The sequence below is a fragment of the Erythrolamprus reginae genome, chromosome 5 (assembly GCF_031021105.1).
Source record: "Erythrolamprus reginae isolate rEryReg1 chromosome 5, rEryReg1.hap1, whole genome shotgun sequence".
Classification (NCBI taxonomy): domain Eukaryota; kingdom Metazoa; phylum Chordata; class Lepidosauria; order Squamata; family Dipsadidae; genus Erythrolamprus; species Erythrolamprus reginae.
This window is the reverse complement of record NC_091954.1, coordinates 11485007-11503857: the sequence shown is the minus strand read 5'-3', so window position 1 is coordinate 11503857 and position 18851 is coordinate 11485007. Positions and strand designations below refer to the sequence as shown.

The window sequence follows — 18851 nt, the reverse complement described above, 5'->3', positions numbered from 1 at the left end:
ATGAGGACCCGGATTGTGGGGGCAATATGCTGGCTGTGTTAAAAAGTGCTATTGCTAACATGTTGTAAGCCGCCGTGAGTCTAAGGAGAAGGGCGGCATAAAAATTTAATAAATAAGTAAGTAAGTAAATAAGTAAATAAATAAGTCAGTAAGTAAGTAACTTCATGCTGTGGCCTAGAGGTGGAGCTCTTGACTCCTAATCCAGAGGTTGTGAGTTTGATCCTAGGTAGAGGCAGATGTAGGATCTCCTGCTTGGGCAGGGAGTTGGACTAGATGATCTGCAAGGTCCCCTCCAACTCTGTTAATCTGTTAAACCTCTGTTAAAGTAACGCTCATTTAGCACCGTCTTAAACTTGTATGGATGCTGAACAAGGGGCCATAATCCAAGGACTACTTGTATTAAATAGATCTACACGAAGCTCACTAACATTGTCAAAACAGTGGGCCAAAGAGTCAAACAATCCAAAGGATCAATTGCTAGTTTTACGTAGTAAAACTACCATAATTCCTTGACTTATTTGTTTATTGGATTTGTATGCCGCCCCTCTCCGAAGACTTGGGGCAGCTAACAGCAATAATAAGACAGCATATAATAATAATCCAATACTAAAAACAATTAAAGACCCATTATAATAAAAACCAAACAAACATACAGACATACCATGCATAAAATTGTAACGGCCTAGGGGAAAAGAGTGTCTCAGTTCCCCCATGCCTGGCGGCAGAGGTGGGTTTTAAGCAGCTTACGAAAGGCAAGGAGGGTGGGGGCAATTCTAATCTCTGGGGGCAGTTGGTTCCAGAGGGCCGGGGCCGCCACAGAGAAGGCTCTTCTCCTGGGTCCCACCAAGCGGCATTGTTTAGTTGACGGGACCCGGAGAAGACCCACTCTGTGGGACCTAACTGGTCGCTGGGATTTGTGCAGCAGAAGGCGGTCCTGAAGATAATCAACTTACGACCACAATTGAGCCCAACATTTCCGTTGTTAAGGGAGACATTTGTTAAGGGAGATTTGACTCATTTTACAACTTTTCTTGCCCCAGTTGTGAAATGAAGCACTGCAGTTGATAAGTTAGTTAACAGAATCTGGCTTCCCAGTTGACTTTGCTTGTCAGAAGGTTACAGAAGGGGATCACGTAATCCTGGGGCACAGCAACCGTCGTAAGTATGAACCAGTATCCTGTATCAGCTTGTACCAGGAAAGAGTTATATATGTTTTTTTCCCCCTCTCAAATCACCCTGGTATACCAAAACATGGGATGAAACATTCTGCTTCCTTTTTGCCTCTCAGTCCTTCCAGGGGACATCCAGGCAGTTAATTTTATAGCCGACAAACTATTTTCTATGAGTGTAACAGATTATTTTAAAAAACCCACATATATAACTCTTCCCTGGTACAAGCTGATACAGGAGGAGAGCCTGGCTTAGAGATTAAAGCTACTGCCTTATAGGCAGGCCGCCCAGATTCAAATCCCAGTAAGGGTGTGGTTAGTTGATGAGAGCTAAATAGCTTGAAATAAATCTAGTCTCCCTTCAGTTTCATCATCGGCAAAAATACGTTAGACTCACTCTTTCTTTCTTTCTCTCTCTCTTTCTCTTTCTCTCTCTCTCTCTCTCTTTCTCTCTTTCTTTCTCTCTTTCTACCTCTCTCTCTCTCTCTTTGTCTCTCTCTCTCTCTTTCTCTCTCTCTCTCTTTCTTTCTCTCTCTCTTTCTCTCTCTCTTTCTCTTTCTCTCTCTTTCTCCCTCTCTCTTTCTCTCTTTCTTTCTCTTTCTCTCTCTCTCACACACATCCATCCATCCATCCATCCATCCATCCATCCATCTATCTATCTATCTATCTATAGATATATATACACACACATACACATATATACAGTGATCTCAATAAAGATTGTTCCCTAGTTTCTTAGGTGTTGTCCTGAATTGGATTCATTCCTATTCATATAATGTTTACTTAGCTTCAAAAGGCAAGAACAAATATGATAGGGGGAAAAACGGACACATTCCCTTAGTGTGCTAAATTGTCATTCAGCTCTTCCAACCATTTTACCACATTTGGGCCCAACCAAAACCAGTTTGCTGTTTTCAAGTTGGGACAAGGGCTAGATAGGCAGCTTAACTGGCTAATTGTTTAAATCAAAGGCTTTCCGTCGAGAACCGTGACTATGAAAAGAAGGTCTACTTTAAGTGAAATTAGAATTGAAGGGGCTTCTTGAATGAAAAGCAAAATGTTTCCGGGGGGGTGGGGGGGTGATAGCAACCCCAAGGAATTACAAAATACCTTTTGGATAAAGCGGCCTTAGGACAACCACGATTAGTTTAGTTTAGTTTAGTTTAGTTTAGTTTATTAGATTTGTATGGCGTTCCTCTCCAAAGACTCAGGGCGGCTCACAGCATAACAGTAATACAATACATTACAAATCTAATAGTAAAAAAAAATTAAATCCATTTAAGAAGGCATTAATAACATAATAAAACCCCTAACTATGCAGTCATACACATTCAACCTAATCTATCATACTGTAAGGCCAAAAACATAATAAAAAGGAGGAAAGATGGTAATTATCCCCACGCCTGGCGACAAAAGTGGGTCTTCAGCATTTTATGGAAGGCGAGGAGGGTGGGGGCTATTCGAATCTATGGAGGGAGTTGATTCCATAGGGCTGGCGCCACCACAGAGAAGGCTCTTCTCCTGGGTCCCGCCAGCCGACATTGTTTGGTCGATGGGACCCGGAGAAGGCCAACTCTGTGGGACCTAATAGACATAAAAGGATCTAAGAAACACATTAGAACAAATCTTATTTTCCTAGCCAGTGGAATTCTGGGGGGTTATTCTCCCCGCTCAACCAAACCATGCCCAGTTGAGAGGTAGAATAGAAGACGGGGACTTTGAATACGGAGATGCAAGTGTTGATTCAACTGTCTTGCTGCCATCAGAATTGACAGCTCTTGCCTTCAACCCACCAGGAGAGACTTAAGTTTTCCCTGGATATTTTTGACCAGGGTTGTGAATTTAATCACTGGATTAAAAATAGCGTTTGCAGATTCTGCAGTCACACGAAGAAGGTGCACATTTCTGCATTTGGGATAGTAATTTGACCAGCTGGACAGCGAGGATTTGCTGAAAGGATGTGTCTGTTCTTTCCTGGCATGAAACAGGATCTGCTTTAACCGGACAGGAGGTGAAAAACAGATTTTCCACCATACTCAGAAAGCAAGTTTTATTATTTATTTACTTATTTATTTATTTATTAATCAGATTTGTATGCCGCCCCTCTCCGCAGACTCGGGGCGGTTTACAGCAGTAATAGTACAATGTAAACAAATCTAATATTTAAGTTTAAGTTAATTTAAAACCCCAATTTAAAAACCAATCATACATGCTAGCATACCATGCATAAATGTTATAAGCCTAGGGGGAGGGAAAGTATCAATTCCCCCATGCCTGATGACAGAGGTGGGTTTTAAGGAGCTTACAAAAGGCTAGGAGGGTGGGGGCAACTCTGATATCCAGGGGGAGTTGGTTCCAAAGGGCCGGGGCCGCCACAGAGAAGGCTCTTCCCCTGGATCCCGCCAAACAACATTGTTTAGTCGACGGGACTCGGAGAAGGGCAACTCTGTGGGACCTAACTGGTCGCTGGGATTCGTGCGGCTGAAGGCGGTCCCGGAGATATCCTGGTCCGGTGCCATGAAGGGCTTTATAGGTCATAACCAACACTTTGAATTGTGACCGGAAACTGATCGGCAACCAATGCAGACTGCGGAGTGTTGGTGTGACATGGGCGTATTTAGGGAAGCCCATGATAGCTCTCGCAGCTGCATTCTGCACGATCTGAAGTTTCCGAACACTCTTCAAAGGTAGCCCCATGTAGAGAGCATTACAGTAGTTGAGCCTCGAGGTGATGAGGGCATGAGTGGCTGTGAGCAGTTTCATTATCTGCTCTACATAAACTTGCAGTAACTTCTTTGAATTTCTAGAGAAGTAGAAAGTAACTCATAGCAGTAATTTAAATAAAGGAGGAGTTGTAAAAATTGAGGCTATATTTTCTGGTCCCACCCCTACCCCATTGCTTTCAGAACTGGGTGAGTAGGAGATAGCTAGGGCTACTCCTCTTTATATACACCATTTTATCTATTTCTTTCTTTCTTTTCATCTGCTGTCCTGCCGCCAACCCACTATTAAGAGAAAATTGATCTGGTTATGTTTTTTCCCCCCTTATTTAATTCTCCCTCCAAGATAAACTCTATAAATGTTTGTTTGTTTATTTAGATTTGTATGCCGAGTCTGCGGAGAGGGGCGGCATACAAATCTAAATAAATAAACAAACATAAATGTGAGTCAACTAGTTTTGTCTCTAACTTTTTTCTCTTTCAAGAAGAAATAGGAAAGTGAACACAAGAACAAGGGGACACAATCTGAAGTTAGTTGGGGGAATGATCAAAGGCAACATGAGAAAATATTATTTTACTGAAAGAGTAGTAGATCCTTGGAACAAACTTCCAGCAGACGTGGTTGGTAAATCCACAGTAACCGAATTTAAACATGCCTGGGATAAACATATATCCATTGTAAGATAAAATACAGGAAATAGTATAAGGGCAGACTAGATGGACCATGAGGTCTTTTTCTGCCGTCAGTCTTCTATGTTTCTATGTTTCTAAATGTTTTGTAAATAAAGTAGAAGAGAGAGGAGAAAAATCCAAATAGATTTTTATTTGAATAATCTGTGAAACTAAGTGTAAACCTGTCCATTTTTATTTACAGATGAAGGCTGCTTAATTTAATAATTTGCATTTAAATTATTGCACTGGCTGTTGGGTCGGTCAAAATTTTGCATCTGACCTCTCCTCCCTCGTCTGCCAAAATTAGATTTCACTATGCAAAAGTTTGTTCTAACTTTGTTGAGGCTTAGAATTCCTTTTGATCTGAAGTCACCTTGCACTAATAACTAGTTTCATTTTAGTTGTGTTAGGCACACTTTTTCCTAAACAAGCGAAACTTTAGGAACAGAACAGTATCTGTGGATCTAACTCACATATTTTTTTTTAATACCATGAGTCATGAGACATACGTTACATTTCATTTTGTTTTTCAACATATAGCATTTACTTTGCAGAATTTTAATGCATTCTTATGTGTTCTCTTTTTGGGGGGAATTTTTGATAAATTCTGTTTGCTGCAATCAAACCTCAGTTTTAATAATTGTTTTATTCTGTCCCATTTATTGTCAAATGCAAGTACAGTGATACCTTGTCTTACAAAATTAATTGGTTCTGGGACGAGGTTCTTAAGGTGAAAAGTTTGTAAGACGAAACAATGTTTCCCATAGAAATCAATGGAAAAGCGATTAATACGTGCAAGCCCAAAATTCACCCCTTTTGCCAGACAAAGCGCCCGTTTTTACGCTGCTGGGATTTCCCTGAGGCTCCCCTCCATGGGAAATCCCACCTCCGGACTTCTGTGTTTTTGCAATGCTGCGATTTCACTGAGGCTCCTCTCGCTGGGAAACCCCACCTCCGGACTGCCAGCGAAGCGCCTGTTTTTGCACTACTGGGATTTCCCTGCTGGGATTCCCCTGTAGCATCACAAAAACACGGAAGTCCAGAGGTGGGGTTTCCCATGGAGGGGAGCCTCAGGGTAATCCCAGCATTGCAAAAACGGGTGCTTCACTGGCAACGGAGGTCTGGAGGTGGGGCATCTCAGTGGCGGCAGTGGGTTTGTAAGGTGAAAATAGTTTGTAAGAAGAGGCAAAAAAATCTTAAACCCCGGGTTTGTATCTCGAAAAGTTCGTATGACAAGGCATTTGTAAGACGAGGTATCACTGTACATAATTTTCTTCCTTGTACTGATTAAATTCCATTTTGTCATACCTTGGTGCTGATATTTTATTATATAAAGAGGAAAGTAGCCTTCAGTAAATATATATGGTAAGAAAGGGTTTTCTGTAGGAAAATAAATCATTTTGTATTTGTGTGTGACACTTCCTCATCCATGATCAGGCAGAGGGGTTGAACAACTATTTTATTATCCTCTATCCCCCCAAAGCCTTCAGGCTTTGATATAAACAGGGGGATTGTGCGGGATTATTGTATGCTGAGGGCAGTTTGTGTTTTATGTGTTGTATGTTTTCTGTCTACAAATTATTCTTGTCTGTATTTGCCATCTGCAACAGTTGCATGTTTTCTAATATAACTATTCAGGTGGGTACTTAGTGTATAAAAACGGTAAAATATATCTGATAAAATAAGGCCACAGTAATTAAAATGAGATTAAAATACAGGGAACGTATGGTGTATCTTGCTGTGTTTTATCTTTCTCAGAGATTTTTCTCTGGCTGTACCCTATTTAGTCATCCATCAAGTTAGGTATTCTGCCGGCATGTTTCAACCGCCCGTAATTACAGGGTAATTAGTCCAGGAAGACACACACCACACGATAAAAGGAAAACCCAAAAGTTTTTATAAACAGAAAAACAGAAACAGCTCCCTTTTTAAATGTCAAAGGGATTTTCTGGTACACACAAGGCACAGGTTAAATGCAATCCAATTGCTCACCCAATAACTGGGAAATTGAGTCCAATTCTAAAGTCCAGAGAGTCCCCACACAATCTTGAACAGCACAAAAACTACGATCTTGATGAAACAATCAATCAAATAAACTGCCATGAGGCTAAAACACCAAGCTGCACTTTTATCTGTAGCACTAATTACAGCAGCCCCACCCAACCACAGGTGGCCTCATTTTCTCTTGTAATAGTCCTTCAGTTGTTGTCTCCTATGCATCACTCTACGCATGCGTGGATGTGTCATTAATTCTTGTTCGGAATCCAGGGATGATACAGATGATTGATCTCCTCCTGGGCTGTCTGCCAAACTCCCCTCTTCCCTGTCCCTCACGCTTCCTTGGTCAGAGGAGGCTTCGTTGGCAGATTCCATCGGGAGCAAAACAGGCCTTCGGCATGTGGATGTTTCCACCACATCCACCTGCACATTCCTTGGGGCAGGAGCTGGGCCAGAGCTAACCACAACATTATGGAAACATTTATTATTGTTTCTGAGAGAGAATGACCATGCAACAGAACTACTGTAGTAATGCCAGGTTGCAAACTGCGCATTAAAACATAGCTCATTAATCCAGCCTACATAACCTTCTAATAAGCCTTCCATTTATTAACAACTGAAGAACCCACTAAATACAGTAGCACCTCTAGATACGAGTCACGACGGGAGCGAAATTTCTGTTCGACACCCGAGCTCAAATTCGGGATACGAGCTGAGCTTCCACTAGGTGGCGCAAGAATCCTTGCTTCTGGTTATCTCGGCAAGGAAAAACAAAGTCTAAAGCCATTTGTTCCAGATACGAGTTGATCGACATATGAGCTCCGTTCTGGAACGAATTAAACTCATATCTAGAGGTACTACTGTATAGTATCACTAAGTACAGTATCTTATTACTAAGTATAGTATCTTTCTATTCTTGATGAAGGTATTTTATTCTCCTTATGTACACTGAGAGCATGGACACCCAAGACACATTTCCTTTGTGTCCAATCACATTTGGTCAATAAAGAGTTCTATTCCATCCCATTCCATTATTATTCTATTTCTAATTCTTATTCTATTTTATCCTACATTATGGAGAGTTGAAAGTCCAATTAATCTAATAAATCAACATACTCTTGCAAGTAATAAGCTTTAGCCAACGGATCTTGGAAAGACAGTGCTCATGTGACTAAATTTGCTTATACAGTACAGTGATACCTTGTCTTACAAAATAATTGGTTCCGGGACAAGGTTCTTAATGTGAAAAGTTTGTAAGATAAAACAATGTTTCCCATAGGAATCAATGGAAAAGTGATTAATGCGTGCAAGCCCAAAATTCACCCCTTTTGCCAGCCGAAGCGCCCATTTTTGCACAGCTGGGATTCTCCTGAGGCTCCCCTCCATGGGAAACCCCACCTCCGGACTTCTGTGTTTTTGCGATGCTGCAGGGGAATCCCAGCAGGGGAATCCCAGCATCGCAAAAACAAATGCTTCGCTGGCAACGGAAGTCCGGTGGTGGGGTTTCTCAGCGAAGGGAGCATCAGTGAAATCGCAGCATCGCAAAAACACCGAAGTCCTCGAAACCCCACCTCCCGACCTCTGTGATTTTGCGATGCTGCGATTTCACTGAGGCTCCCCTCACTGGGAAACCCCACCTTTGGACTTCCGTTGCCAGCGAAGTGCCCATTTTTGTGCTGCTGGGATTTCCCTGCTGGGATTCCTCTGCAGCATCACAAAAACACAGAAGTCCGAAGGTGGGGTTTCCCAGCGTCGGCGATTGGTTTGTAAGGTGAAAATAGTTTGTAAGAAGAGGGGGAAAAAATCTTAAACCCCAGGTTTGTATCTCGAAAAGTTTGTATGACGAGGCGTTTGTAAGACGAGGTATCACTGTATTTAATTGTAGCACAGTTACATCTACTATTGCGACAAAACAATAGGAATAGGCCAGGTTTTCTGCTCTAATGTAGGGATCTCCAACCTAGGGAATTCTGGGGGTTGAAGTCCACAAGTCTTTAAAGTTGTCAAGGTTGGAGATCCCTGCAATAATGGATGAAATATTTGGAGAAGTTGCCCAATTCCTCTATACCAGTCAAGACCCTGTCAAATGAAGATAATGGCCTCATTTTCCGAGGACATTTGTTTATTTGTTTACTAATAGAGTTGTTGCATTGCTCCCCAACTATGGGTGATAATTAGTTTGGGAGTTGCCTTCAACTATTACCTTTAACTGCATTTAGGAAAAGAGCCCAGCTCCTCCTTTTCACCACCATGCCTTTTCCAGTTTGAAAACTAGTTGACTTTAACTGTTTTTAACTGATATAGTTTCATGTCTTAGTATTAGTCCCTTTGAGTGACCTCTGGGCTAGAAGGCAAAAAATGCAGGTGAATAAGGAACAACAATAATAGTTTAGTTAGGTGTTGGCATTGTATAGATTACCTAAATATAACGATGAATTTTAACTCCCAACAGCTTATTCCTTTGGTGTCCTTTCACAGGCATGGAAAATGTTGGTTCCTTTGCCCCTTGCTCATTAGCCTTAAGCACAGAAGTTAATTAAGTAAGACTTCCATTCTTCCTTTTCCTAATCCATTGGTATGCCATGTTTCCTCCGTAGCCTCAAGTACTACAGCCTTCCAGCCACCTTCCCTGTTCCGCAGACCTCAGCCAGGGAAAACTAGCAAAGGCATCACCCACCGTGGCTCGCAGTGAACCCCCTCCTCAGGACCAACCGGAACGTGTTGGCCACAAAGATGACAACGCTGCCTTCGGCTCCGGCACTAACAGCAGGCGTGAACCAAGCACTTTAAACACACAGCGGAACGATGACAGCTCCCTGGTGAACGCACATTCCACCAAGAACGAAACAGCCCGAGAAAAAGCAAAAGACATCACTGTTCGGAAATTGAATACCCCGCAGCCCCTTGCCCCCTTGGCCCAGATGAATGCGCAGGATGGACAGGCCAGGACAGCTCTAAAAAGCCACAGCTCCAGGCCAAACCAGGCTTTACCACCAAAGATATCCAGAGGTCTCCGAGCCCCAAAGCAGATCTTGTCAGCAACTTCTTTGAGAGACCCCCTCGTGCCTCCACCGAGCGGCCAGGCGCAACCCCAGTCAGCGTCCAACTTCTCCATTCCGGGCAGCAGGACCCAGAGGGCCTCCAAACTTCGCCCTCCGGCCATTTCCTTCCATCCCAAACAGAGGACAGCCCCCCAAACCATGCTAGCTCCTGACCAGCAGAGATTTCAGGCCGGCCCCTCAAAGCTCCTGATGCCAGCAAAAAATGCCGCGCAGAACCGAGATCCAACCCTTCGCCCCGGGGAGGCCCTGACTCCGTGTCATCACTCCCGACTCCCTAAACCAAAAACATAGCCCGAGTGGGATTCTCCCATGCCGTTGCCGTGGTTCCGGTCCCATGACGCTGCTTTCCCGCTCTCTTCCTGGCCAGGAGGCCCTGGCGAGAGCCTGGAGGCACCAAATGCGGTACATCTTCCGCTACTGCTGCTTCTATTCTCAGTTTTACCCTCTTTAAAAAAAAGGGTGTTGCTTCTTCAAGCCTTGATCTGCATGAGCCTGTGACCTCTCTTGATGGCGCCTTTAGTCTCCTCTGTCTGGAAAAATTGCTGACGGAAATTGTATCCTTTAGATTAGGGATCTCCAACCTTGGCAACTTTAAGACTTGTGGACTTCAATTCCAGTGTTCATCAGGAGTTGAAGTCCACAAGTCTTAAAGTTGCCAAGGTTGGAGAACCCTGCTTTAAATGGTTCCCTGAAGAATAGATCACCGAGGCTATCTTCTGGTTCTGGGAAATAATTACAAGCGATGGACAAAATGATACTGTTGGATCTCCTTGGTTCTTGTTATTGTCTTCTTCTTTTCACGTTACTCTTCAGCCATAAGTCTGTCTCTGTATGTCAAGAGGCCTATGCAAATTGTCTCTATTTATAGCCCCAAACTTTGTAAAAGATGTATATTTAATATTTAACGGAGGCTGCAAGGAAGATCCCAAATTGTTTTCTTGTGTTTTTGGGGTCCGTAGTCATGGTTCACAAGTGGCCACAAAATTTCACAGGGTGAAATAGATATATTTATATTTAAAGTCGTACCTGTTCCTTGTAGATAAGCTGTAGAATAATGTAAGAGTTAATCAATCATCATGCCGTAACTGAAAAACAGTATTTAATATATATCCCAGGCTTCGATTTATACTGACGGTTTTCAAATGGCATGTGAAGTGACTCTGGGAAATAATGAGTCCATGACCGCCAGCTTGTAAATTTTCATTTCAAGGCTTGCTTAATGGTAACATTATTTATTGAGTTCTGTTACAACTAAAAATCTCAAGGAGCCAATTTGGAATGTTGCACAGAATTTTTGCCATATATGGAAGAATTCAAAAATTATTTTTCATAATAAAGCTTATGTTTTTTAAACCCTATTTTTAAAATGCCAAATGCATTTATCTACACCTACACACTTGGGGGAAATCTTGGGAAGTCATAAAAGAACAAAAAGTTTTAAACTTTGGGGAAAGTGATAGACAGTCACTGGAGACAGAGAAATTCTGTCAGATAGGCCATCAGTGGAGGAAAACTTTAACCAGAGCCAGAGAAACAAAACTTGTAAACATTGTCTTGAAATCTTATTCCAGTATCAATCTGAGAACACTTGTGTGAAATGGCATTTTTTTAAAAAAACACCTAAAAGTGTTAAACAAAACTTGAAAAACATACCACAGCATTGATTTTGAGCTCTGCTAAATATGACTTATCGAATGTATCTTCTAGAAAAAAACCCCACATCCTTTAATAAAAATAGTAATAATAATCAAAATAACCTTTTCAATTTTGTCACCCTCCAACTATGTAAGACTCAATAAACCTTCATCGTCCTCAAATAACCTGAGCTTGTGAATATGTTAGCCAGAAACCCTGGTCTATTTGGAGGGCGCCAGATAGGCTTAATTAAGCCAGGAGAAAGTAGCTTTGGTTTTCTTAAGAAGGATAAGCAAGAAATATATGCAGCCAACTTAAATTGATCAACAAAAGACTGACCAAGACCCCGTTAGCTGTGTTTGTGTCACTTGTCAACCTTGAAGGTGTGTGGTGAAATGTTCTTGATGACGGGATAGTATTTGAAAGAGGATTGTGTTTAAAATGGACAGGGATTTTCTGTTGTTAGTTAGCCCCACGAACCTCAACGTAGATCGCATCTTGGTCGACAAGCACATCAGCCCAGGTTGCAGCTGAACCCCTGGCTAATCAGTCTGGCCCCGTGTCGGGAACAGATGAAGCCTGTCAAGTGAGCAGTTCTCCAAGCAAACTGACTGATCCAGTGGGGACCCAAGGGTCTCCCTACTTTTGGCACTAAAAATACAACGGGATGCTAGGTAGTCGCACAAGCCTCGGCAGTGCAGAGGGGATTTAAAAAACAACAACAACATCTACAAGCACTATCTTGCTGTTTTTGACACCTTGAACAGACTCGAGCTGTCCTTTCCCCAATATTTCACGCCATCTTCTTGTCCCTATCAGGATGTGAATGTACCACGTCAACAGAAGATGCCAAAACCACCAACGGGTACCTGTAGAGTTTAGACAGATGAAAAACATTGGAGAGAGTTTCTCAGGGGCAACTGATAAACCGCAATCCGGCTTATCAAAGGGTTGATTTGCACCGGGTTGAACTTCTACATTGGTATCAGTATTTTGGTATACGTTAGTGCAGACTTGGCAAATTTAAGACTTGTGGACTTCAACTCCCAGAATTCTCTAGCCAGCTTTGTGTTAAAGTCCACACGCAGTAGTGGGTTGCTATCGGTATGGGAGAGGACAGCGCACCACAAATGAACAGTGCATCATGCGCACAGCTTTGGTTCTCTTGCATGTGCGCCTGTCCCACTGTGTTTTTGCTCTGTGCGCCTGCCCAGAAACAAAATCTTGTGAGGGGACATGCGCATGTGCGAGATTTTTGCGGTTTGTGTTTGCTTTGGCTCATGTGCCAAAGCAAAAAAAAAGAGAGAGCTGAAATCTCATGTGCATATATCCCCTTGCAAGAATTTGCTGCATGCACAGTGCACTGTTAGCGGTGCTAATGTGAATCTGCCCCTGTCCACAAGTCTTAAAAGTTGCCAAGTTTGAAGACCTCTGCATTAGGAGGCCTTCTAGCATTTTAAAATTCATGTTTCCGGCATTTGTTTAAGCACTTAATGGGAAGTAACCCTTGGAGTTGGCCTGTTTGCTTCAGGAAGATAACAGCCTTTTGCTCCCAATTCCAGTAGCCTTTTGCTCCCAATTCCACTGTCAGACTGACCAGTGAAAACAAGCTGATGGTGGCAGATAAGCAGCATGTCAGGCTGACGTTCAACATCTAATCTGTGTCTTGAGACAACTTGGAAATCCCTCGTCCAGAAGGGGTTTGACTGAGCTGCCCTGAGTCGTCATTTTGGGCACTGATTGGGCAAAGCAAAGGTGGGTTTTTAACCATTGTGAGTCTCCCTGTACACAACTGAGAGGGACAACCTTTTTGAATGCAGTTGTGATGGAGAACTCACGTATGTTTAGGCTGTCCAGCGGATGGAAGGCATTTCTTACAGTGGTACCTCTACTTACGAACCTAATTCGTTCCGTGACCAGGTTCTTAAGTAGAAAAGTTTGTAAGAAGAAGCGATTTTTCCCATAGGAATCAATGTAAAAGCAAATAATGCGTGTGATTGGGGAAACCAGAGGGAGGGTGGAGGCCCTGTTTTCTCCTAGGAGATTCCTAGAGAGGCCCCAGGGAGGCTTCCCCCCCTTTTCTGGCCCTGTTTCCTCCCAGGAGATTCCTAGAGAGGCCCCACAGAGGCTTCTCCCTGCCTTTTCCGGCCCTGTTTCCTCCCAGGAGATTACTAGAGAGGCCCCACGGAGGCTTCTCCCCACCTTTTCCGGCCCTGTTTCCTCCCAGGAGATTCCTAGAGAAGCCCCTCAGAGCCTTCTCCCCGCCTTTTCCGGCCCTGTTTCCTCCCAGGAGATTACTAGAGAAGCCCCACAGAGGCTTCCCTCCGCCTTTTCCAATTAGTTTCGGAGGCTCGGGTTTGTAAGTGGAAAAAGGTTCTTGAGAAGAGGCAAAAAAAAATCTTGAACACCCATTTCTTATCTAGAAAAGTTCGTAAGTAGAGGCGTTTTTAGCTAGAGGTACCACTGTATTTTCAAAGCCAGCGTACATCATGACTTGGAAGGCTCATTCAATTTGAGAGGAGTCCCAGAGAGGCAGCCAGATTCCCATTGGCTTTAATGAGTTCTTTTAAAGTGAAAAGAAGAAGAAGGGAAAAAAAGTCTGGGATTTTATTAACTTTTACTTTTTGTTAACATGCATCGTGTCCCTTGGATTCTACTGCATTGTGCAATAATTCCTAAGGTATTAAACCCACTCCAGTGTGTACAATGAAGTGGAAATGGAACAAAACAGATTTGCCCTTGATGAGCTTGGAGTTGTGCCTAAATTTAAAGATCCATGGCTGAAGCAGCGAAATAGTTTTTCAGAGCGTATATTGATGTTCGTATTTCAGGATTTGTAAACATAAGCTTCCCATGGAGGATTCAGCCCATAAAACGTATCTCCGCCTCTTCATTATCCCAAAATATTCGGTGGCTTGCATGCCTACTCAATCTGGCCTGGCAAACCTTTTTGCCTTGTTAAGCATCTCCTTTCTGAACTTTTCACGTCCTTCACACCCTAACGAGAAAATTCCTAAGACATTTGCCAACGCTAAGGCTTGCCTTTAGAATTGCTTGATTTAATTGGTTGATTTTTTTTAAAAAAAAATTACTCTGGAATAAATACCACCTGCCTTGTGCAAACGAGGGGCATTAAATATTTCAAGAGTTTGGAATCCGGTTATAGGGAACTCGCAAACCGTCTAAGTGAGTTCTCGTTCTCAAATGCTGTGCTTGGAGGCCACTGGGGTTTCCTTGCCACAACACTGTTTGTGTGCATGATGCTTTTTGTGTGACACTGCATTAAGCAGCCTAGGGTTGGGGTTTTTTTTTTCTCCATCTCTTCGTTTGGCATTACAGTGGTACCTCATCTTACGAGCGCCTCTTCTAACGAACTTTTCAAGATACGAACCCGGTGTTTAAGATTTTTTTGCCTCTTCTTCCGAACTATTTTCACCTTACAAACCCAAGCAGCTGCTGCTGGGATGAAGGGGTTTCTTTCCCCCCCTTTTTTTTGAAGAAAGAAAAGGGAGGGGCTGCTTGGAGTAGGAAACATTTTGCAGAGAACAAGGTGCTTGCAAAGGAACTGAAAGGGTGTCTTTTTAAGAAAGAAAAGGGAGGAGGGAGGGGCAGCTTGGGGGAGGAAATTTTTTGCAGAGAACAACGTGCTTGCAAAGGAACTGAAAGGGTGTCTTTTTAAGAAAGAAAAGGGAGGAGGGAGGGGCAGCTTGGGGGAGGAAAATTTTTGCAGAGAACAGCGTGCTTGCAAAGGAACTGAAAGGGTGTCTTTTTAAGAAAGAAAAGGGAGGGGCGCCCCCCTTGCCTTTCTTCCTTCCCACTCACCCTTTAGCCTAGCCTTGCTTCTTCCACCCACCCACCCCTTTAGCTGCTCCTCCCTGCCCTCTCTTCGCCTCCCTTCTAAAGTTTGGGATTTTCCTGAAGGATTTGCACGCATTATTTGCTTTTACATTGATTCCTATGGGAAACATTGTTTCGTCTTACGAACTTTTCACCTTACGAACCTCCTCCTGGAACCAATTAAGTTCGTATGATGAGGTACCACTGTATTTTTGCTTTTGGTAGACCCGCCTGCTACCACCAGAAGTATCCTTGCACCAGACTGACAATTCCATTTGGACTGCCCTTTCTTTCTCTGGTTCAGCCGCTGGGGATATTGGGTGATCGTGTCAGTGAGTAGTGCCTTGTTGCAACGCGATCACGGTTAGAAGAGGGCTAGTTGGGTCTTTGATCACTGCTGTGGTAAAGCTGCTCACTGCCTGTGTGATTCTCAATAGCACCATGATTAATCGCGATTAACCACGGTGTTAGTCTTTGTGCTAACTCAGTACTAGCTGCAAAAAAAATAAACGAAGTAGCCTTTTGCCTAAAGAAGAAGAAAAAGAGAGAAATACTGTATATTGGAACCTGCTTGTAAAGATAATTTTAAAAGCTTGTATGTAAAGACTTTCCTCAGTGTTGCTTTAGTGAATAAACTTCCTAATTCCAAGTGCTTTTCTGTGTGTTTTCGCTGGGCAAACTTTAAGAGAAACTTGAAATGAGTCCTGTGTTTCGAATGGATCTGCTGCCACCTAGTGTGATCAGTGGGAAACTGCACTGTAAAATGAGAGTCCAGGGGAATTCGGTTTATTCTCAAGAAATCGGATTGATTCCATCTTCTATATACCAAGGGTCTCCAACCTTGGCGACGTTAATGCTTGTGGAGTTCGAATCCCAGAATTCTGGTAGTCGAAGTCCACAGGTCTTAAAAGTTGCCAAGGTTGGAGAACCACTGTTCTTCATGCAGTTAGCTATGATAACCCTGCAAAGTTAGCCAAGAAGACGCTTCCCAACACATTCCTTTCCATATTGTCTGAATTCATTTATTTATTCAATGTTTATTTTTGCCACCCTTCTCCTTAGACTCAGGGCGGCTTACAACATGTTAGCAATAGCACTTTCTAACAGAGCCAGCATACTCTAAATACGAACTAAATAATCAAATTATCACAGATAATCCCCACTCCGTTAAAGACCTCGGTATACTAATGACAAAAGATTTAAGTGCCAAAGCCCACTGCAACAATATAGCCAAGAAGGCTTCAAGAGTTGTAAACCTAATCCTACGTAGCTTCTGCTCTGGCAATCTCACACTACTTACCAGAGCTTACAAAACTTTTGCCAGACCCATCCTTGAATACAGCTCATCTGTTTGGAACCCATGTCGCATCTCAGACATTAACACCCTTGAAAATGTCCAAAGATACTTCACCAGAAGAGCCCTTCACTCCTCCACTCGAAACAGAATACCCTACGAGACTAGACTTTCAATCCTGGGCCTAGAAAGTTTAGAACTAAGACGCCTTAAACAAGATCTAAGTACTGCCCACAAGATCATATGCTGCAACGTCCTGCCTGTCAGCGACTACTTCAGCTTCAACCACAACAACACAAGAGCACACAACAGATTTAAACTTAATATTAACCGCTCCAAACTTGACTGTAAAAATATGACTTCAGTAACCGAGTTGTTGAAGTGTGGAACTCATTACCGGACTCCATAGTGTCATCCCCAAACCCCCAACACTTTACCCTTAGATTATCTATGGTTGACCTATCCAGATTCCTAAGAGGTCAGTAAGGGGCGAGTACAAGTGCACTAGCGTGCCTTCCGTCCCCTGTCCTATTGCTCTCCTATATCTCCTATACCTTTCTTCTATTCCTATATCTCTTCTTCTATTCTTTCATTGATATGTTCTATTCCTATATCTTCTTTTCTATTATTTCTTAGATATATTTTACTATGAGTATCTCCTCTATAACCTTCATCATGTGTTTTACTATGTGTATATAGATATATACCCACTAAAACCCTCATTGGGTATTGGACAAAATAAATAAATAAATAAATAAAATAAAATCTGGGTCCTCATTTTACCCACCTCGGAAGGATGGAAGGCTGAGTCAACCTTGAGCCGGTGGTGAGATTTGAACTGCTGACTTGCAGATCTAGCAGTCAGCTTTAGTGGCCTGCAGCACTGTACTCTACCCACTGCGCACCTCGGCTCATTGTTGCAACATCATCAGAATTAGAAGGGCCTGGAGTTTTCAGTTTGCCTAGTTGGGTGAAGAAATGTCGGCAAGAATATCACCAAGCTCAGAGAGCGCCAAGGACCTCCACTATTTGAATCTTGAACCTCTTAATTCAGGGCGAATCTGGTCTTACACATGATTTATAACACAGTGGTACCTCTACTTAAGAACTGAATTCGTTCCGTGAACAAGTTCTTAAGTAGAAAAGTTTGTAAGTAGGAGCAATTTTTCCCATAGGAATCAATGTAAAAGCAAATAATGGGTGCAAACCCATTAGGAAAGAAATAAAAGTTCAGAATTTGGGAGGGAGGAGGAGGAAGAAGAAGAGGAAGAGTTCAATCACTGCTGAAGGAAGAAGGTGAGGGGAATTTAAAAAAATCCAAAACTTTAAGGCTTTTTTAAAAAAAGAGGGACCTTGAGGCGGCACCCAGAGAAAGAGGAAGGGGTCAAGCTATTTTCCAAAGCACCTGAAGGCCAGATAAGGAATAATGGATGGAAACTGAACAAGGTTACAAGAATGGTGGAAGGTCTTAAGCATAAAACCTATCAGGAAAGACTTAATGAACTCCATCTGTATAGTCTGGAGGACAGAAGGAAAAGGGGGGACATGATCGAAACATTTAAATATGTTAAAGGGTTAAATAAGGTCCAGGAGGGAAGTGTTTTTAACAGGAAAGTGAACACAAGAACAAGGGGACACAATCTGAAGTTAGTTGGGGGAAAGATCAAAAGCAACGTGAGAAAATATTATTTTGATGAAAGAGTAGTAGATCCTTTGAACAAACTTCCGAATTTAAACATGCCTGGGATAAACATATATCCATCCTAAGATGAAATACAGGAAATAGTATAAGGGCAGACTAGATGGACCATGAGGTCTTTTTCTGCCGTCAGTCTTCTATGTTTCTATGTTTCTATGAGTCAAAAGCCTTCAATTATTATTATTATTATTATTTAGTATTTATTCTCTCTCAGGCTGCTCAATAAAAACTTGAATCATGAGGTCTTTTTCTGCCGTCAATTTTCTATGTTTCTATTTCCGCCAGTGGAACTGTATTCCACACTGTCCTGCCTGCTGCAAACCCCTGGGTGTGGGCACTCACACAGGCCCTTTCAGCACCCGAGGGAAAAAAGGTTCGCCATCCCTGGTATAGGGTCTCCTACCTGGGCAAGGGGTCGGAATGGATGCCCTACAAGGCCTCTTCCAACCCTGTCAATCTGTAAAGCTAAGGAGAAGCGCAGGAACTGAGGTTCTTTCCTGGGAGTTTGTTTCAGTGTTCGTCCAGTTTCCGTGATGCTCCTTCGAGAGTTTTCCAGCAGAGGGCGCTCGAATGCCACAAAACATCAGTTCTGCAAGATGGGAGAAATAGCTGGGGCCTCTGTCAAAAACAGTTTGCAAGGCCACCATCCGAGCTCTCGTCAAAACGCTTCGGCTGCAGCTGATCCACGCTCCCCCTGTTTGCAGAGGTGGGCGAAAGGGAGGGTGCAACTCTGTCGTTTGTACTGTCTCTGGATTCCTTTCCACC

General features: G+C 42.9%; 1 protein-coding gene across 3 annotated transcripts in view; it reads left to right on the top strand.

The window, feature by feature from the left end:
* The window catches only part of CCSER2 (coiled-coil serine rich protein 2), a 91142-nt gene extending 80163 nt beyond the window's left edge, over nt 1-10979 (top strand). For all 3 annotated transcript variants that reach the window (XM_070752057.1, XM_070752059.1, XM_070752058.1), the window contains one exon: nt 9157-10979. In XM_070752057.1, coding sequence (XP_070608158.1) covers nt 9157-9912 — 756 coding nt within the window. In that variant the 3' untranslated portion in view covers nt 9913-10979. The remainder of the gene's footprint in view (nt 1-9156) is intronic.
* The last annotated feature ends 7872 nt before the right edge of the window (nt 10980-18851 follow it).